Source organism: Mesocricetus auratus, unplaced genomic scaffold, assembly GCF_017639785.1.
Source record: "Mesocricetus auratus isolate SY011 unplaced genomic scaffold, BCM_Maur_2.0 Super-Scaffold_100009, whole genome shotgun sequence".
Classification (NCBI taxonomy): domain Eukaryota; kingdom Metazoa; phylum Chordata; class Mammalia; order Rodentia; family Cricetidae; genus Mesocricetus; species Mesocricetus auratus.
This window is the reverse complement of record NW_024429193.1, coordinates 41,089,990-41,111,964: the sequence shown is the minus strand read 5'-3', so window position 1 is coordinate 41,111,964 and position 21,975 is coordinate 41,089,990. Positions and strand designations below refer to the sequence as shown.

The 21,975-nt window shown below is 42.9% G+C and overlaps 1 protein-coding gene across 1 annotated transcript in view; it reads left to right on the top strand.

Annotated features, from left to right (window-relative positions):
• Dbt (dihydrolipoamide branched chain transacylase E2) overlaps positions 1–14,056 on the top strand; it is a 29,218-nt gene extending 15,162 nt beyond the window's left edge. Inside the window, exons 4-11 of the mRNA XM_040751983.1 lie at positions 94–275; positions 1,375–1,496; positions 5,156–5,375; positions 6,150–6,316; positions 9,235–9,312; positions 11,510–11,701; positions 11,820–11,891; positions 13,162–14,056. Coding sequence (XP_040607917.1) covers positions 94–275; positions 1,375–1,496; positions 5,156–5,375; positions 6,150–6,316; positions 9,235–9,312; positions 11,510–11,701; positions 11,820–11,891; positions 13,162–13,329 — 1,201 coding nt within the window. The 3' untranslated portion in view covers positions 13,330–14,056. The remainder of the gene's footprint in view (positions 1–93; positions 276–1,374; positions 1,497–5,155; positions 5,376–6,149; positions 6,317–9,234; positions 9,313–11,509; positions 11,702–11,819; positions 11,892–13,161) is intronic.
• Positions 14,057–21,975: the final 7,919 nt, after the last annotated feature.

Genomic DNA, 21,975 nt, shown 5'->3' with positions numbered 1-21,975 from the left:
TTTTAATGTACTGTGCGGCATTTACATGAACCCGCAAGGATGACTTATAATCATGACTACTCATGTAAAAGTGTCCTTGTCTCTTCCTTCCAGGTATGTAAAAGAAGGAGATACTGTGTCTCAGTTTGACAGCATCTGTGAAGTTCAAAGTGACAAGGCCTCTGTCACCATCACCAGCCGTTACGATGGCGTCATTAAGAGGCTCTATTACAACCTAGACGATATTGCTTATGTGGGGAAGCCACTGATAGACATCGAAACAGAGGCCCTAAAGGGTAATGTGTTTTTTCTGCATTTATCACTGCTGTACTTTTGTTGTTGTTAGTCCTTTCCGGGTGTGGTGCCACACACTGTGATCCCAGAACTTGTGTGGTGGGAGCAGGAGGATTATAAGTTTGAAGTCAGCTCAGGCTACTTATCCTGGGCTACGGAGAAACTCTGTCTCAAGGATAGAATAATTCAAACTCACAGAACCTGGGCTGGGGATTCAGAACAGAAAATTAGGAACACTGATAAGATTTTCTGTGATATCTGAGAAAAGAAAAAGGGAAGAAAGAAAAAATAGAAATAAAGAAACAAACCCAACAAATATATTTATTTAGGTAAAGTAACTGATAAATTAGGAAATGTCTGATGACCCATAACAACCTGTAACTAATCTGTTGTTCCCTTGGTGAGGTAGAGAGAAGTGAGAAGGGATGGGAAATACTACCAAGAAATTAAAGGGCACTTAACGTGTGTGTGTGTGTGTGTGTGTGTGTGTGTGTGTGTGATTGTTATTTATTATGTGTGTGCATATGCATGCCACTATTCACATACAGTGAGTGGTCTGATGAAACTTTTGGAAATTGGTTTTCTCCTTCCAGGATGTGGATCCTGGGGATCAAATTTAGGTTGTCAGGCTTGTGAACCTTTACCTAATGAGCCATCTCGTTGGTCCCTGAACTTTTTTTTCTTTTTTAAAAGCTAGAGTCTCACTATGTGGCTCTAGCTGGTCTGGAACTCACAGTGTAGACCAGACTGACTTGTTGCTTCCTCCTGAGTGCTGGGATTAAAGTTATATGCCATCATGTCCTGCTCTGGACACTTTTGAGGGTGAAAATGTGTCCATTATCTTGATCATGGTAATGATTCATGGGTATATATATACACATTTAAATCATACCAATTTTCTATTTTACATATGCAGTGTAGTATCTCTATTATATCCCAGCAACAAAATATCTCAGTTATATCCACAACAAAATTAATAAAATTGGATAGCGATGCTGGGGTTACAGACACACGAGGATCCAAACTCGGGCCGTCTGGCCAGCCCGCCACTAAGCCCTTTGAAGGATTCTTTGGACTGAAGTTGTCTAATCTTGCTTCCAGATTCAGAAGAAGATGTTGTCGAAACTCCCGCCGTGTCCCATGAAGAACACACTCACCAAGAGATAAAAGGTCAGAAAACACTAGCGACCCCTGCCGTTCGTCGTCTGGCAATGGAAAACAACGTAAGTCTTAAAACTGAAGTTTGAGATTACATAGAAAGTATACATTTGTATCGCTGGGGAAAAAATAGCCAGCTCTCTGAAATAGTTCAAACTGGAATTAATGAAAGTGGTTACTATAGTAAAGGATCATGGCACAAGAGTACTTGGGAGGGGGCAGGAGAGATAGCTCAGCTGTTAAGAGCAATTGCTCCTCTTCCAGAGGACGCAGGTTCTGTTCCCAGCACTGGGGGGAGGAGGGGAAGGAGTGGGGGGCGTGGCTCACAGTCACTCCTGCTCTGGAGCATCTGATACCCCTTCTGGCACCTAGGAACACTTCCAACATATGCGACATACGTTCACACAAACACATCAATAAAAATAAATCTTAAACAGCTCTGGGAAGAAATGACAGGACAACATGAACTTAGTGCTTAATGTTAATTGAATAACGTGCTGTTTTTATTCTTTCCCAGAGCCTGTAGCAGTAATAGCTAACAAGTCTTGAATCTTGTGTCTTGGGGCTGGGGAGATAAGGTGACTCGGGCGGTGAAGTGCTCAACAAATCTGAGGACATGAGTGTGATGCCCCGCCCGCACTTGAGAAGCCTGGCGGTGCATCCGTGTAATCCCAGCATTAGGATGGAGAGGTAGAGGATCCCTAGGGCTCACTGGCTGCCAGTCTGCTCTAAACTGGCAAGCTTCAGGGTTAGTAAGACCCTGAGAAATGACACCAGAGGTTGACCTCTGGCCTTCACATGCACAGGCTCATGTATGGTGTGTACCCATACTCACATGAACACACACAAGAGCATACCAAACAAGCAAATACATACATACCAGTGTCTTAGTTCAGGTGAACTAGAAGCACAATTTAAGAGTCTAGGTGCCTGTGAATGATTTCTTAAAGGACCAAAAATCTGTAAAGGGGATGAAAGACTGCAAAGGGAAGAAACTAAAAATGAAAACAGTTGTGGATGTGGTAACGAAAATCTGCCAAGCTACCCTGTGCTGAGACAAGATTTGTATTGTCTTTGTCCATCATGTGTTAGTCAACTTGGCATAACTGCAACAAAATACCTGAAACAAACCATCTAATAATAAAGAAGATGTTTAATTTGGCTCCAGGTTCATGGTTTTTGGTTCATGGCTGCTTGGCCCCTGTGTTTTAGGTGTTTTAGCAGTGCATCATGGTAGGAGTGGCGTGCACAGCGGAGGAAGCTCATTCTCCTCATAGGTGGAAATTAAAAAGGACACACCAAAATCCCCTTTGGTGACACACCAGTGCTAACTGGTAAATCTCCCAATAGACCCCTAGCACCACCAAATTAGAGCCACCTTTTATTTTTTGTTTTTATGTATGTTTGCATATATTTTTAAAGATAGGATCTCATTATGTGGTCCAGGTTGGCCTCAAAATCACTGGCCCAGGCTAGCCACATAATCTCTGTGCTCCTACCTCAGTATTCAGAGTGCTGGAACTACAGGCCTTCTTCGCCATATCCTCCTGGGCACAGGCCTTGAACACAGACCTTGGGGACGGTCCAGATTCAAACCATAGCCTATTGTGTGACTATGCGGCAGGTAAAATGCCCAGCAGCCTGGTTCCTTGACACTAGTAAGTACTTCGTGTCCCAGTTAACCTTCCAGATATGGAGCTACTCTGAGATCTACAGTGGGAAAGTGGCCAGGGCAGTTACACAACTGGCAGTGCACTAGAGCCAGAGTTCAGCAGAGAGACTGTCATCTCATTTGTCACTCATTTGCTGCCTTAACAGTCATCACATTCATTCGTTTAAGCATGTGTGTGCCAGAAACTGTGTGCATTATCTCTTCACGGTGGTTGGATACAGAAAGGACAGAGAGGTTAATGTTAATGTGTCTAAACCCCAAGGAAATAATAGAACTAGGCACTTGAGAAGAGTTCTACTTACACAGCCTGAGTCCTTCCTACTCTGACCAGCAATGAATGGAATTTCTGAGAAAAGTAGTTGTTGCATGGGGAAAAAACAGAAGTTTGTATCATGCACATGTGTAATTGACTTGTAGAAATGTTACTATAGTTCCTCCTCCCCATGAGGAACTATTCAAGGGCATACTTTGTGACATGTTCTGCCTTGCCTGCTCATGGACAAACACACCAACTGATCTACAGTCCTACCCCTTTTTAGGGGGAGGTTTTAAGTAGATGCTACATATTCCAGGCTCATCTGGAACTTGCTATTGTAACCCAGCATGGCTTTAAATTCACAATTCTCCTGCCTCTGCTTCTAAATACTAAGACTATAGGCCTGTGTTTCCATGTCTGGCTTCTCTGTATCTTTTCATTCACATACATATTTTTGTTGTTGTTTATATTTTTGTAATTTATTCTTTGCTCATATAATATATCCCCACCACAGTTTCCCCTCCCTCCACTCCACCTGGATCCACTCCTCTCTGTTTAGCTTCAGAAAAGAGCAGGCCTCCCTGGGATATTAACTAAACACATAATAACAAGATACAATAAGACCTGAGGCACAAACCCTCTTATCAAGGTTGGGTGAGGCAGCACAGTAGGAGGAAAAAGGTCCCAAGAGCAGGTAAAAGAGCCAGAGATACTCCCACTCCCTCTGTTAGGGTTCCTACAAATACACCAGCCTACACAACCATAACATGCAGAGGACCTAGCACGGGCCTGTGCCGGCTCTGTGGTTGTTGCTTCAGTCTCTGTGAGTCCTGGTTAATTGATTGCGTGGGCTGTGTTCTACTGTCCTCAACGCCTTTGGCTCCTACAATTCTTCTTCCCCCTCTCCTCACGGTTCCCTGAGCTCCAAGGGGAGGGACCCAATGGAGATCTCCAATTTGAGCTCTCTCCCCATCTAATGTTTAATTGTAGGACTCTGTATCTACTCCCATCAGCAGCCTGAGGAAGCCTTTCTGATGACCATTGGGCTAGGCACCCATCTATCGCATTCATATTTTTTAAAAAATCAGTATGTTAATTATACAAAATAATGGGTTTACTTTATAAGCAATAAGAATTATGGGAGCCAGTCTGGTGAGATGGCTTAGTGGTTAAGATTCCCAGCTGCTCTCCTAGAGGACCCAGATTTAATCTACAAAATCTACATGTCAGCTAACAACTAGCTCAGGCTCTAGGCAATCTGGAGTTCTCTTCTGGACTCCTTGGGCAACAGGAACATAAGTGGCATACAGATATATGTGCAGGCAAGACACACATAACAAATAAATAAAAACTCATAAAAATTATGAGAGAGCAGAGCATGGTGGAACACACCTTTAATCCCATCACTCAGCAAGCAGAAGCAGGTAAATCTCTTGAAGTTCAAGGCCAGCCTGATCTATATAGTTCCAGACCAGTCAAAACTATACAGTAAGACCCTATCTTAAGAGGGTGGGGGCAGGAAGGAAAGAAGGAAGGAAGGGAGGAAGGAAGGAAGGAAGAACAGACGGATTATGGAAGAGAGTTAGAGATTTAAATGGGCAAATGAACAACAGTGTACATAAAAGTAACAGCCACTTACACAGAGATCCCGAAACTTATTTCTCAAAATGATGAAAATGTTTCTTCCTCAAACTAAGTTCTTGGACAAAAGTTTTTACCCTTAATTGATTATGCTCCATTTTAAAATTTTGATGATAGATTTATTTTTTAGCACTAAAATGTATGTTATGTTTTAGATAAAGCTGAGTGAAGTTGTTGGCTCCGGAAAAGATGGCCGAATACTTAAAGAAGACATTCTCAACTATTTGGAAAAGCAAACAGGAGCAATATTGCCTCCTTCACCAAAAGCCGAAATAACACCACCACCTCCACCACAACCCAAAGACAGGACCTTTCCCACGCCAATATCAAAGCCTCCAGTATTCACAGGCAAAGACAGGACAGAGCCCCTAACAGGTATGGTGACATCGGTAACATGAAGCAGTGCTGCTTTGTTTCAGGGAATACCTCAGGAGATGTGTGCTCATCATATTACAGCCAGGGTCTCACTATGTAGTCCTGGAACTCAATAGGTAGACCAGGCTGGCTTCAGACTTACAGAGATCAGCCTGCCTCTGCTGAAGGAGACTCCACACAGCAGGGGTTCCCTCCCAGACCGTGGATTAGGTCCTTTTCACAAAAGGATCCTTTATTGAGCAGGGGAGAAAAGTTAAAAGTGGCTGCTTTCTGACTCAGACAGAAAACAGCAGCAAATGACCCTGCACTTGTAATTCTTAAGAGCAAAAGAGGGGGAGGTCTATGTTAAAATGTTCTAGGATTCGTTGGTATATCTTGATTGGGCATGTTAATTAGGTGAGCCAAAGGGGGCTTCTGATTGCTGGACTTCAATACTTTGATAGCTGTATCTGGGTAGTCAGCCTCAGGAGGAGGAAGTGGACAAATAAGGAAATAGACCTTGGGGGCCAGCTTTAGAAATGTAATCTAACGGTTTTTGGAACTGGGGAGAAAGTCAAGGCCTGCCAGAGCCATATTCTAGCGGGCTAGTGTCCCTTCATCTGCCTCCCAAGTGCAGGGATTAAGATGTGCACCACCGCTGCCCAGCTTTCAATCCTTACTAACAGAAAAGTTCACATTCATCATGAATATAATGATGCAATCCACAGTTTTTCTAATTTGTGTTGAAAAATAGCTTATTATTGGATTTATATAAAAGGATTGAGTTTCTTCTAGGTTTCCAAAAAGCAATGGTCAAGACCATGTCTGCGGCCCTGAAGATCCCGCACTTCGGCTATTGTGATGAGGTGGACCTTACTGAGCTAGTTAAGCTTCGGGAAGAATTGAAACCTGTCGCTTTGGCTCGTGGGATCAAGCTCTCCTTCATGCCCTTCTTCTTAAAGGCGAGTTTCACTCATTCCAAGCCAGGCCCCAGAGGACATTGCCACTTGCTTTGTAAAGACGTAGTAGGTTAACAGGTTTGCATTAAAATACTACTTCATGGGCTGGAGAGATGATTCAGAGGTTAAGGGCACTGACTGCTCTTCCAGAGGTCCTGAGTTCAATTTCCAGCAATTATGTGGGCCTCACAAGCATCTGTAATGAGATCTGGTGCCCTCTTCTGGCCTGCAGGGATACATAAATAAATCTTTTTTTTTTAATATTTTATTTATTGTGTATACAGTCTTCTGCCTGCATGCCAGCAGAGGGTAACAGATCTCATTCAAGGTGGTTGTAAGCCACCATGTGGTTGCCAGGAATTGAACTCAGGACCTCTGGAAGAACAGTCAGTGCTCTTAACCTCTGAGCCATCTCTCCAGCTCCAATAACTAAATCTTAGAAAATAAAATACTACTTTATACCATATCATCAGAATTAGAGAAAAAAAAAGCGTCCAAACCCACCATCTGTTTGTTTTGTAAGAATGTATACAATTGAAATCTGTGTTATGTTTTTACCTCCTTTTTTTTTTTTTTTTTTTTTTTTTTTGGTTTTTCGAAACAGGGTTTTTCTCTGTGTAGCTTTGGAGCCTATCCTGGCACTTGCTCTGTAGACCAGGCTGGCCTCGAACTCACAGAGATCCACCTGCCTCTGCCTCCCGAGTGCTGGAATTACAGGTACGGGCCACCACTGCCCAGCTCGTACCTCCTTTTTAAAAGATTACTTTCATTTTATGCTTAAGTTACATTTATCTATTTATTTAGTGTGCATCTGTGTGCATGCATTCATGAGTGTATGTTTGTGTGCTTGTGTGTTCGAGTGCACTCAAGAGGACAACTTGCAGGGGTCTGTTTCCTCCTCCCACGTTGTGAGTCCCAGGGATCTAACTGAGGTTGTCAGGCTTGAAGGAAAGTGCCTCGCCAACTCATTAAACCATCTCGATAGCCCAAGATGGATAGATGGAGGATGGATGGATGGATGGATGGAGGATGGATGGATGGATGGATGGATGGATGGGGAGGATGGATGGAGGATGGATGTATTTATGAGTCAGGGTTTCACTAAGCAGCCCTGGCTGGCCTGAAACTTACTATGTAGACACGGCTGCTTTCAAACTCACAGAGATCAGTCTACCTCTGCCTCCCAAATGCTGGGATTAAAGGGATACACCACAATATGTGGCTATTTATAAGTGTGTGTGTGTGTGTGTGTGTGTGTGTGTGTGTGTGTGTGTTCATGCAAGTGCCCACAGAGAACAAAGGAGGGTGTCAGTCAGATCTCCTGGAATGCCAGTTCCCAGGCAGTTGTGAGTCATCAGCTTGAGTCCCAGGAGCCTGCAAGAGCAGCACATGCCCTTAACCACTGAGCCGTCTCCTTGCTTTAAACTAGGGAGAGAATTGTGTGGACTGTAGGGCAAGCCTTTCACTCTGTAAGGGTCATAGGGAAGTTCTGGCTTGAACTAAAAGGAGACTGCACACCACAGTGGGCATTTATTTCCATATATTCAGCACATTCTCGTAGGGGGCTTCTGAGAACCATTTTCAGGGCTGGGCCTGGGAACCATTAGCTGACCCTGAGCAGCTGGCAGTGTGAGTCTCACTAATGGCACTGCAAAGCACCTACTGTGCTAGGCTTGGGAAAGCATGCTACAGTTATCCCTTATTTCTCAGAGTATGTCAGACACGCAGATATTACTGTCCCCACTTCCCTCCGAAGAGGCCTCAGAGAGGTTGAGAATCTTGTCATGGACATTAACTAACAAATGGAAAAGCCACATGTCTGGTCTGGTCTGGTCTGGTCTGGCTTCTCCGCATGGCTCCTCCTGCCCTTTCTTCACAGTCTACCAAGACTAATCATCCTTCAATCAAATTGTATCATTTCCGGATTCTTTTCAAGAGTTTCCATTCAGCGCCATTAGGATGGTTTCCCCAGTCCTTAGTGTGAAGTACAAATTTCTGCTAGCTACGCCTCCAGTGTTCTCAAAGCCACTCCCTGTTTTAATCACATTGAGCTATACACACAGTTGCTGGATTACACAATTTTACCTGGAATACCCACCAGGTATTCTCCCCACTACCATTTTATTTGTTGGTTTTGAAGCAGTTTCACAAGCTAGCCCAGACTGGCCTGGAACTCAGTCCTACCCCAGCCTTCCAAGTGCTGGGATTACAGGCATGAGCTGTCTCACCTGACCTCCTTTTTCAAATATGCTGCGTCTTAAATATCAAATCAGTTCAGATATAGACTCCAGAAACCTCTGCCCAGCATATGGGTAGGGGAGACATGATATAAAGAGAAAGGAAATATGAAGAAAGGCAGGGGAAAGATTGAAGGGACAAACAGAGATTTGCACCGGCAGGATGGGCTCCAGCACATATTTGAGCTAGCTCTGCCCTTGACTAGGCCAAGGACACCTGTGGCACACTGCCTCTAATGGCCACTTTGCAATCGTTATTGTGTATTCTTCCTACATGGAGGAATGGTCTATCTGCCTTTTTTGTTGGAATTCCTAGACTATTTTTAAACTGTTGGCTATCTTCTCGTAAACATCCAAATCTACATGTTAGTGAGGAAATCACTTGGAATTGAGGCGTTTTCTTTTTTGCTTTGGCAGCCTGTGTGGTTATTTTGATAAGTCCCTTCATGTTTGCAAGAGACCAGACCCACTTTATCATTTGTTTTTAAATGAGTAGGGCAGCCTAGTTTCGCCTTCATTGGAGAGAAGAGTGGAAGTGATTAACCCAGGTCTGTGTGGCCTTGACGTTACGCTCAGTCTAGATTCGGGTTCTCTTTCCCTTTCATTTTCTACCTCCTATTGCTTCCAGTCCTGTGGCTGTGTGAGGCAAAAGTGCTCATGCTGCCTTGTCTTTCTCCTCAACAGGCTGCTTCTTTGGGATTGCTCCAGTTTCCTATCCTCAATGCCTCTGTGGATGAAAACTGCCAGAACATCACCTACAAGGTCAGCCATGCATTGTGAAAATCCTCACTATAGTAGAAGATGGTGTACATGTGCTTGTGGTTTAGAAGCCTCTAAGATACTCAAACAATGACCCTTTTTCAGGCAGGAATGAAAGGTATAGCATAAGCCATTAAACTTATGTGATCTGTTAGCTTTGTTGTCATTGTTTAATAACAATTTTGTTCTGGTGTGAAGCCTGCCCTTTTAATGCCCTGTTAATTTCCCATTTAAAATAATGGAGCTATACAAATGTATGGATTGTGCTACTCACTCTGTTTAGCATCTCAAAAGAATCACCTCTCTCGTGTTTAAATTTCTGGAATTTTAAGGAAGAGAGCTATCTTAGTTAGGGTTTCCGTTGCTGTGAAGAGACACCATGACCACGGTAACTCTTATAAAGGAAAACACTTAATTGAGGTGACAGCTTATGTTTTCAGAGGTTTAGTCTATTATCATCATGGCAGGGAGCGTGGTGGCTGGGAGCATGGTGTCATATAGGTAGACATGATGCGAGAGAGTTCTACATCTTAACTCACAAGCAACAGGAAGTGGTCTGTGACATTGGGTGGTATCTTAAGCATATACAGTGACACTCTTCCTCCAACGAGAGTACCAACCTGCCGGGCGGTGGTGGCGCACGCCTTTAATCCCAGCACTTGGGAGGCAGAGGCAGGCAGATCTCTGTGAGTTCGAGGCCAGGCTGCACCGACAGCCTCCAAAACAATACAGAGAAACCCTGTCTCGTAAAACCAAAAACAAAAAACAAAAACAAAGAGTACCAACCTAACAAGACCACACCTCCTAGTAGTACCACTTCTGTTGGGGGCCATTTCCTTTGAAACCACCACAAGAGCAATTTTTTTTAAGTATGTGTAGATAGGAATATATTTCTGCATGTGCGTATATGCCCATCATTTGGATCTGGAGTTACAGACTGTTGTGAGCCTCCTGATGTGGGTGTTAGGAAATTAATTGGGGTCCTCTGGAAGAACAGTAAGTGCTCTTAACCACTAAATCATCTCTCCAGCCCAAAAGAAAGTAATTGATAATGATTTTTTTTTAAGTAATACACTTTGAATCCAGTTTGAGTGAAGTCTTCTGTTCGGAGTGCAAGTTTCTTAAGACAGAAGTCTTGCAAGTTGATTCCTAGGTTCCTTCCTCATAACTCAGCTAGCAGTAAGTTTAGGGGCTTTAGGAGGTAGCTCAGCAACAGAGTTCTTACCCAACATTACCAAAACAGAAAAAGCGAAGGTACACTTAGGTAATGCAGGAGGTCTCATCAAAGCTATTGCAGTGTGCCTAATACAGTGAACTGTTTGTTTTTATCTCAGCCTCTCCCAATATAGCTCATTTAAGAAACTCGGGGAAATAATTGCCCTCAATCCTATGACCTCAGATACACCCTGAATTCATTTAAGTAATACAATTTTTCTTTAATTTGCTTTTCTCTTTTTCATTTACTATGTTGTGGATATCATCACACATCAATAGATGTGATATTGCCATTTATTCAATCAAAGACCTACTGACAAATATTTTAATTGGCATAGAACTATGTGATGCTGCCCCCTGGTTAGTTCCTTTATTCTTTTGAATTTATTTAGTTAGCATGGCTTTTTGTAAATATTGTATGTATCTTCATAATAGAAGGAGAGAACTGACTCCTGTAAGTAGTTCTCTGACTTCTGCATGCATTTTATGGTGTTTGTATGTGCGCGTGCGCACACACACACACACACACACACACACACACACACTACGCAAATGTCACTGTAAAGTTTAAAAAGACACTATTGTTCCTAAAACAATCTTTTAAGCTGGGTTATTGTTTTTTTAATTTACATTTATTGTGCTGTGGGGAGGAATCTGGTGCCACTGTTTGTGTGTGGAGGTCAGAGAACAACTTGTGAGAGTTCGTCTCTCCTTCACCATGTGGGTTCAGGAGGTTGAACTCAGGTTGGCAGCACGTATGTGCCTTTACCCATAATGCCTTGTCATCCACCCAAACTATTTCTTCCAAATGACTTTTAGTCTAGTCTAAATGCTGACTGTTTTGTCTTTTGGTTTTTTGAGATATGGTCTTGCCATATGGCACAAACTGGCTTCAAATCAGTCTCCCTCAGCCTTCTGTACCATATGCCTACCTTGGTGAAATGGTTTAGTATCTTTGTTCTACTGGGTAATTTTTATTTCTTAGGCTTCTCACAACATTGGGATAGCAATGGATACTGAATTGGGATTAATTGTCCCCAACGTGAAGAATGTTCAGGTCCTCTCTGTGTTTGAGATCGCCATGGAACTGAACCGCCTCCAGAAACTGGGTTCTTCCGGTCAGCTCAGTACCACTGACCTTACTGGAGGGACATTTACCCTTTCTAACATTGGATCAGTAAGTCATAATGCTCAAATTCATGTGTAACTTGCATCTCTGATCATATGCTCAAATAAAATACAACCTATCATCTATCAGTAGTTACCTGAAAGCTAAATTTTCCCATTCTTCTCAGATTGGCGGAACTTATGCCAAGCCAGTGATATTGCCACCGGAAGTAGCCATTGGGGCCCTGGGAGCAATTACGGTATGTATAGCGAGTACGTGCGAGACAATTTCAGCATGCTGGAAAACTGGTCATAAAAAAGACTCAGCACTGAAGGCTTTCCTCCACTTTCTAGTTTGAATTTGTGGAGTTTGACTCAGTTCACCTATTTTTTCTTCTTCCTCTCCTTCCTCTTCCTCCTCCTCCTCTTCTTCTTCTTCCTCCTCCTCCTCCTCCTCCTCTTCTTCTTCTTCTTCTTTAATGTGCATTGATGTTTTTACCATGGGTGCTGTGTCCCCTGGAACTAGAGTTACAGACAGTTGTGAGATGCCATGTGGGTGTTGGGAATTGAATTCGGGTCCTGTGGAAGAACAGTCAGCTCTCAACCACTGAGCCACCTCTCCAGCCCCAGTACACATATTTCTTCCCGTCTTGAATTAGATCAGAGGCCACTGTACAATCCCAGCTGGCTCAAATTCTGGATTCTCCTGCCCAGAAGTCACCTACTGGAATTACAGGTGTGTGCCACCACACCTGACAAAATGCTGCTGATTTCTTGGTCTTGAAGGTAGTTGCATTTTGAACAAGAATCTAGGTGACTCCAAAAAAAAGGATCTGTGGCTATGGTTTAGAACTTTTATAGTAGGGTTACAGGGTTGTGATTCTCTCTCTCTCTCTCTCTCTCTGTATGTGTATGTGTGTGTGTGTGTGTGCATACAAGTATGTATTTCACACATACACAGGGCCTACACAAACACCCATACCATAGCACTTGTGTGCAGGTCAGAGGACAGCTTCAGCAGTCAGTTCTCTCCTTCTACTATGTGGGTTCTCGGGTTCAAATTCAGGTGGCAGGGCTTGGCGGCAAGCACCTTTATTTGCTGAGCCATCTTGCCAGGCCTCGAAGAAGTGAAAGCTTCAGACAGCATTTTCAGAAGCCCTGGTGGATACCCACTCACTGGCAGGGAGGAGGGGTTTCTGGGCCTTATACCATTGGATGCCCACTCACTGACAGGGAGGAGAGGTTTCTGGACCTTATACCATTGGATGCCCACTCACTTGCAGGGAGGAGGGGTTTCTGGGCCTTATACCATTGGATGCCCACTCACTTACAGGGAGGAGGGGTTTCTGGGCCTTATACCATTGGATGCCCACTCACTGACAGAGAGTAGAGGTTTCTGGACCTTATACCGTTGTTGCCAGATCTTCCTTCCACTCTGAGTGAGGGCGAGTTTACCCTTGTTTATTCTTTGTATTTTGTTTTGTTTTGTTTTGTTTTTGCTTTTTTGTTTTGTTTTTCCATTGCTTCTAGGCCCTTCCCCGGTTTGACCAGAGAGGAGAAGTTTATAAAGCACAGCTAATGAACGTGAGCTGGTCAGCCGATCACAGAGTCATTGACGGGGCCACGATGTCACGCTTCTCTAACCTGTGGAAATCCTACCTGGAAAACCCAGCATTGATGCTGCTCGATCTGAAATAATGTTAAATAAGACACCCTTGAACCTTTTGTGTTTCCAAAGAGTCCGTGAGGCCTGGCTGTGCCAGCACGTACTCTTGTTACACTTGCGTTAGAAGTGATTGAGTTCCCGCTTGAGGTCTAAAGCGCAGTATTCACCACTGGCATGGTAGGCTTTTGGCTGAAAAGAAACGATGGTGTGAAGATTGCCCTGGGGTATCACACTGTGTAGGTCACTGGGTAACTTCTCAATATGGTGCTGAGATCGTGTCAATGAGTTGAAACAGGCAACAAAACAAAATTAATGTTACTAAAAGGCAAGCAGCCATATACGTGTGGTATTTGCCATGTTTCTTTTTTTAAATTTTTAACTGACTTTTTAAGTGAAACTTTAAAATTCTATTTCATTGGGGAAAGGAATTTATATAATAATGTTTTCCATTTCTCTACAATCATGGTAACTGTTCCACAAAATAAGTGCAATTCTGCTTATCTTTGTAGATGATAAGGTGTATACTCTTGCCTTATGTGTTATGTATTGTCTATAAATGTATTATAGCTGAAATTAGCATTATTTAAAGGGGGAAATTATAATCTGATGTTAACTATAGTTTCACAACCATTAAGGCTGTTACAGGTAAATGTTTTAAATGGATAGACTTCTAGAGCTGTGGTAATGCTTTGGCATTTTGCTGGGAAATACTTGACCTTTTAAACTCGCTTTGTGACATAAAATACCATAGATACAGCAGCCGTTGGCTTTTTTTTTTCTATGCTTAGAGATTTATTGTCTTTTAGTTTTATTGATCTTCAGCTAAACATAAGAAGGGGACTTGGAATCTGTTCTGTTCTCCTGACCCTCAGTAGGAGCGAGAATAAGAAAAAGGTCAAATAGGAAACTGTGGACATAAAATTAATTTATACAGAAACGCTACTAATGATCATCTTGATAAAGGTCCTCTTTAATCAGATAGCATCAGGATCAATCTAATTCAAGACTGGGCACGCCTTAATTCCCAGCACTCGAGAAGCAGAGACACATGGATCCCTGTAAGTTTGAGACCTGCCTGGTCTACATAGTGAATTTCTGGAGTGCCAGAGATACATAAAGAGACCCTGTAAAAGAGAGAGAGAGAGAGAGAGAGAGAGAGAGAGAGAGAGAGAGAGAGAGAGAGAGAGAGAGAGAGAGAGAGAGAGAGAAGGAAACCAAATTCAAAATTTTGAAGTCTAGTTTTTTGTTTTTGTTTTGTTTTTCCTAATATTATCTAATTGAATATACCATGACAAAATGACTTGTTTAACTGAAGTTTTGTGACAGGAGAAAAAAAGTCATTTCAATGCCTCCTTGATTTTTTTCCTCTCCAAAATTGAAATACTGCCGGGCGTTGGTGGCTCACGCCTTTAATCCCAGCACTCGGGAGGCAGAGGCAGGTGGATCTCTGTGAGTTCGAGGCCATCCTGGTCTACAAAGCGAGTTCCAGGACAGCCTCCAAAACAATACAGAGAAACCCTGTCTTGAAAAACAAAAAAACAAAAAACAAAAAAAACCTGAAAGGCAAAATTGAAACACTTTATAAAGTAATTTCTGTTTTTTTGGAAAGTCGCATCATGAATCCATTATTTTTACATTAACAAAAGAAAACTAACAAAAGAAAACCAATACAGAGCCAGGCTTTGTGTCACAGGCCTGTAATCCCCACAGTTGGGAGGCTAAGGCAGGAGGATCTGAGCTCAAGGCCTTGCTAGGCTACTTAGTGAGACTCCTCTGAAGGAAAGGAAACACTACAGATAAAATGGAGAGTAATGAACCGTTATCTGTAATCTTAGCACTGTTAACCTTACAATGTATGCCTCTGTATACATAGCTATTCTTTTATAAAAATGAGATAATGTAACTGCTATTTTATAATTTGATTTTTTAAAATTTATCGTATTATAGACACCTTTATATGTCAATAAACAGTTCTCCATCATCATACTTTATGTAACTTCACAGTGGTTCATTGTGCATATTATTTTTTACTACTTATTTATTTAATGTGTGGGGGGTGTGCATATGCCATAGCTCCTATGTGGCAGTCAGAGAACAGCTTGTAGGTGTCACTTCTCTCCTACTACAAGTTTATTGTTCGGGTGGCTGTTTTTCCTCTTATTTCTTTTATCTTGTGTGTATATCATTGCATATATTTAGTATATATTCATATATTTACCATCGAGCTGAGCTTGGGGACAACTGTGATCCAGGCATTTGGTGGGCTGAGGCAGGAGGATTGTGTGTTCCAGGTCAGCTGGGGTACATAGCGAGACCCAGTTCCTACTACCCACAACTAAATACCTGCTGTAGTTTTAGTATGGAGTCAGGCATCGGTCATATACTGCATGCCACCTCCACCTCTGCCATGATTACACTTCATAGTCTAGTGAAGGTGACAGATATTAAGCAGCTAAAAAATATGTACAAGTACACCACCACGACGGGAAAACAACCAACGAATAGGGTGCTGTGAGCCATGTGAGAGAAGCTGTCCATGCGGGGAGGGTCGTGAGAGAAACTGTCCATGCGGGCAGGGTCGTGAGAGAAGCTGTCCATGCGGGCAGGGTCGTGAGAGAAGCTGTCCATGCGGGCAGGGTCGTGAGAGAAACTGTCCATGCGGGCAGGGTCGTGAGAGAAGCTGTCCATGCGGGGAGGGTCGTGAGAGAAGCTGTCCATGCGGGCAGGGTCGTGAGAGAAGCTGTCCATGCGGGCAGGGTCGTGAGAGAAGCTGTCCATGCAGGCAGGGTCGTGAGAGAAGCTGTCCATGCGGGCAGGGTTGGAAAGTCCATATCCCGTCGTTAAACTCACTCCGCATCCAGGCAGCTGCAGGATTTAGAGTCAAGGATGACGTGATCAGTAAACATTTACTCTTTATTTGAAGAGAGAAAGAAAGAAAAACAGGAGACAGGCATGCTGTGGGGAAGACAAGGATGCAGGCAACATACTCACCTAGAGACACAATGTCACTGGCTCAAGGTGTTTCCTACATTACCGGAATAAACTTGGAGCAGTCCAATTCCCCACTGCCGCCATCTTTTCTTAATTATCCATTGAGAACAGTGAAAAATGCATTTCCTTTTATGTCCAGGGCCTTGGGGAGAGCACATGTTCTTGGAGGAATTCAGGGAGCCCAGAGCATGGCTGCAGCTGAGCCATAGCAGCAGCTAGGGTTGGGGTAGACACCCCGGGGCAGGGTCTGGGGGAACAGAGCTCTAGCGGTGCTCCTTAGAGGTGAAATGAAAGCACCCAAGCCAGAAAGTTCAAGTTCTTCATTAACATGGAAGTAATGGAAGTCCCATGGTACATCTGCATGGGAGGGGAAACCAGTCACTGATGAGAAAGGCAGGAGGATCTCTGTGAGTTTGAAGCTAGCCTGGTCTACATAGTGTGTTTCAGGATAGCCAGGGCCATGTAAAGAGATGCTGTCTCAAAAAAATAAAAATTAAAAATCTTCATGATCATGACTTATAAAAGCTGTATTTTTTCCTTTTATTTTGTTTTTTAGTTTTTTCTTTTAGAATGAGTACTTTTTGTTTGTTGGTTTTTCAAGACACGGTTTTTCTCTGTAGCCCTGGCTGGAACTCACTCTGTAGACCAGGCTGACCTCCAACTTGGAGATCCATCCTTCCTCTGCCTCCCAAATACTGAATTAAAGAGTTGTACCACCACTGCCCAGCAAAAGCTGTATTTCTAGCCAGTTCTTTTTCTTTAAAAATGTTTTATTTATTTTCATACGTGGTGTGTGTGTGTGTGTGTGTGTGTGTGTGTGTGTGTGTGTGTGTAGGACAGAGGACAACCCCAGGCTTTACCCACTGAGCCGTCTCACTTGCACAGCTGGTCAGTTTTGCTGTGGTCTGTTCCCAAAAACATGTGTCGGTGCTGACTTTCGTCGACCTATGCACATCTGTGTCTGCAAGACCCGGGAATGGAGGACCTTAAAGAATGGGGTAGACTACAGTTTACTGCCATAGACAGCTTTACTTCAGCGTCACTGTACTTTTATACAGAAATGTAACAAAGAAAGTGGTGATCCAAAGAAGTTTGAGTTGGCCAGAAAAACATGTAAATAAACAGCAGTAAGCACACACTAAATATTAACAAAGCAGAATTTTCTCAGGACAGACCAATTTAAACAGTTTCCTGGAATGTGCTAGAGATTATATCTGGGAAAGCACAAAAGCAAGGTAGAGGCCATAACCAGATTCAGGGTACACTGACCACATTGGGTTCTATAGCTATCATTTGACATCCAACAAGAATAAGCATTCCTTATAAATTGAATGCAATATTTGTTGCAGGGGGCATGAAATGTTATCTAAGGCCAGGCGGTGGTGGCACACGCCTTTAATCCCAACACTCGGGAGGCAGAGGCAGGCGGATCTCTGTGAGTTCGAGGCCAGGCTGGACCGACAACCTCCAAAACAATACAGAGAAACCATGTCTTGTAAAAAAAAAAAACAAGAAAGAAATGTTATCTAAGAACAATCCAGAAAACAAAATGAACTAGAGGTAAGAGGCCCTCTGCTTTTTTTTTTTCTGAAGCCTCTCTCACTTTTCCCCACGTGCCATTCTTTTGACCCTGTTTTGACATGTCGGTAACTTAATCCCCCATGTAAAGTGGTGGGAGGGATGCTTAGGTCATGGGGATGCCACTCTTGTGAACAGATTAACAGATGGTAGGAGGGCTTAAGGCTGCCAGTGGTCTCTCTCTTCCTCTTGTATGTGATGCTTTCCACCACGTTGCGATGCAGCAAAAAGGGCCTCACCAGATGAGGCCCCAGTCTCCTGAACTGTGGAATACATCTTTGTTCTCTAAAAGTTACCCAGTCTCACTGAGAGCAACAGTGAACAAATGGGACCTCGTGAAGCTGAGACCCTTCTGTAAGGCAAAGGACAAGGTTAACAAGACCAAATGGCAACCTACAGAACGGGAGAGCTTTACCAACTCCACATGTGACAGAGGGCAGATCTCCAAAACATACAAAGAACTCAAGAAACTGGACATTAAGAGACCAAATAATCCAACTAAAAAAATGGGGTACAGATCTAAACAGAGAACTCTCAACAGAGGAATCTAAAAAGGCCCTTAAGGAATTGCTCAACATCCTTAGTCATCAAAGAGATGAAAATCAAAACAACTCTGAGATACCATCTTACACCTGTCAGAATGACCAAGATCAAAAACACTGATGACAGCTTGTGCTGGAGAGGATGTGGAGTAAGAGGGAAACACTCCTCCAGTGCAAACTTTGTGCAACCGCTTTGGAAATCAGTATGGCAGTTTCTCAGAAGATTGGGAATCAATCTACCTCAAGATCCAGCAATACCACTGTTGGGCATATACCCAAAGGACGCACACTCACACCACAAGGACATTTGCTCAGCTATGTTCATAGCAGCATTATTCGTAATAGCCAGAACCTGGAAACAACCTAGATGTCCCTCAACTGAAGAATGGATAGAGAAAATGTGGTACATTTACACAATGACCTACTACTCAGTGTTAAACAAACCACCGAAAAACAAAAAAACAATGCCATCATAAAATTTGCAGCCATATGGAGGGAACTAAAAAAAGTCATTCTGAGTAAGATAACCCAGACCCAGAAAGATAAATATAATATGTACTCATTCTTAAGTGGATATTAGACATAAAACAAAGGACAACCAGCCTACAGGTCACAACCCCAGAGAATCTAGGTAACAAAGAGGTCCCAAAGACAGACATACGTGAATCTGCCTTTGAAGGGGAAAAAAAAGATCTCCTGAGTAAATTGGGGACATGGGGGCAGGGGAGAGGATGGAAGGGGAGAAGGGTGGAGGGAAGGGGAATGGGAAAAATGTATAGCTCAATTAAAAACAAACAAACAAACAAAAAAATGTTACCTCATCTCAGGCTGGCGAGTTGGATCAGTGGTTAAGAGCACTGACTGTTCTTCCAGAGGTCCTGAGTTCAATTCCCAGCAATACATGGCGGCTCACAACCATCTATAGTGGATCTGATGCCCTCTTGTGGTATGCAGGCATACATGCAAATATACATTAAAAAAAACAACAGTTACCCAGTCTCAAGTAGTCTGTTATAGCAACCCAAAACAAGAAAGCAATGGTTTTGTTCCTTTCTACATATGTTTTTTTTAAAAACTAAGATTGGATCATTACATCTTTCCTTAACTCTAGTCTGTCTCATAAACCCTACCTTGCAAACCATCTGACCTAATGTTAGGACCTACTGTGTCCCAAGGTCTCAGTAATCCTACATCCAAGCTCTTGGTAGATCTTTTTCTACCTTTTTTCTTTTTTTTCCCCTAAATCCTATAGAAAAAAGTTGGAGACAGTCCAAAGAAAAACCAGAAAAGCAGGAGAGGCAGCTGGAGAGATGGCTCAGCCATGAAGGGCACTGACTGCCCTTCCAGAGGACCCAGGCTACCTACACTGCAGCTCACAACTGTCTGTAACTCCAAAATCCACCACCCTCACACAGACAAACATGCAGGCAAAACAGCAATGCACATAAAATTTAATATAGATGAATATGGTTATATAAATAAAAAATTAGTTTAAAAAAACACAGGAAATCAGCTAGCATGACACGAACACGCACAGCTCTGTTAGGGAGAGGTCATCTATATTAGGCTTTTACAGAGTGCCATGAGGAATGTTATAATTCAAAGCATGGGCAACAGCTGTCCTTGATGGTAACAAGAGACGGGAGAAAGGATATGTAGGCACACGGACCACAAGAATTCAGGTTCTAATAGCAACTGAAAAGAAGGTTCTGGGGTGGGGCTGGGGAATAAGAGGTTGTATGTGGGGGGAAACTGGGTAGGTTGAGGCAGCCTCCTTCCAACTGATAACACGAGTGGCCGCAGTCATCCATACCCTCAGGTAAGGACTGTTATACCAGGAAGAAAACTATATAACTTGAAGTTTGCTTCAGGACGCTTTCACAATGGGTCTAAATTTAGGATAAGCAAAGTCCAGAAAGACTAAGATTATAAGAAGGAATTGCAAGAATTGTAATCAAACGTATGATACCTGCATGATCTCATAACCACCAAGCCATCACTCCAGCTCCAAAAAGTGGCATTTTTTTTTTCGGTTTTTCGAGACAGGGTTTCTCTGTATTGTTTTGGAGGCTGTCCTGGAACTCGCTTTGTAGACCAGGATGGCCTCGAACTCACAGAGATCCGCCTGCCTCTGCCTCCCGAGTGCTGGGATTAAAGGCGTGCGCCACCAACGCCCGGCCTAAAAAGTGGCATTTTTAAAACTTTGACTGTATCATTTCTCATACAGTTTTGTGTGTATTACAAATGATGGTAAAAGCCAGGCCTGGTGGCATACACCCGTAGTCCTGGCTGTAGAAGGCTGAGGAGGAGGAAGCATTTGAGCCCAGGGGCTTCAGTGTGACCAGGACAGCACAGGAGGACCCTTGCCTGAAAAAAGGGAAAAGTGGGGGGCTGGAGTGATTACTCAGCAGTTAAGAGCACAGGTTCCTTTCCCAGTCACCCACAGGTGGCTCATATCCATCTGCAATGACAATTCCAGGAAATCGGACGCCCTCTTCTGCCCTCTGTGGGCACTGCAAATATACATGCAGGCAACACACCATATACAAGGAAGAAAATAATGAATAAGATACAATAGGAAACTAAATAGGTGAATAAAATGTGTTCCCTCTGCAGTAGAATGTTATTTATAGAACAAATTAAGATAAACTTCATGATTCTGAGTATAAAAATAAAATTCCTATAACTTCTACTTTTATTAGATGGGAAAGCTCTCCATAGTATTTTTAGAAATTTGAATAAAAAACATTGTAGTTTTTTAAAAACTGATCATAAAATTTACTCTAAAGTTGGGGGTCAGTATCAGAAAATGGTGTTACGTAATTCACAGTAATTTTTGTGAAAGATTTTCATATTGTTATTATTACTATTACTATTATTATCATCGTTTTGTTGAGACAGGGTTTCTCTGTAGCTATGGGGGCTGTCCAGAAACTTGCTCAGTAGATCTCACTGGCTTCGGTCTCACAGTGATCCGCCTGTCTCTTCCTCCTGAGTGCTGGGGCTTAGAGGTGTGTGCCACCACTGCTCAGCTTTGAAAGGTTTTTAATTCCGGGGAGCTTTTATATCGTTGGAACTGGAAGTAGCCCACTAATATAAAGCAGGATGAACATCCCTTTTGATCTCTAGGGAAGAAATGTTATAAGAAACCAATTATTTTGTAAATATATACATATATATGCTAACAAAGCATGATAACATATAATTCTATAGAGCTGTGGGTGTAGCTCAGTAGTAGAGTGTTTGCCTAGCATATGCAAGGGCCTCTGCACTAGCCTAGTACTAACAATTGTGTGTGTCTGTGTGTCTGTGCGTCTGTGTGTAGATACAATGTAAAAATGAGATTTGTCACCTTTTAAAATTTGTCCATGTACAGATGCATACGAAATTTAAAAACTAACTGTTAATTCTTAAGAACAAGTAATTAGGTCCGGTCTACGAAAGCTGAGAGATAAAAACTGAAAGTTAATTACATTTGGAGCCACAGATTTGAGAGTGTACCTGAGAGGCAAGGAGATGAATGCGTCCTGATTCGATCTCCAGCACACTCCCAAACTGAGGCGTGGG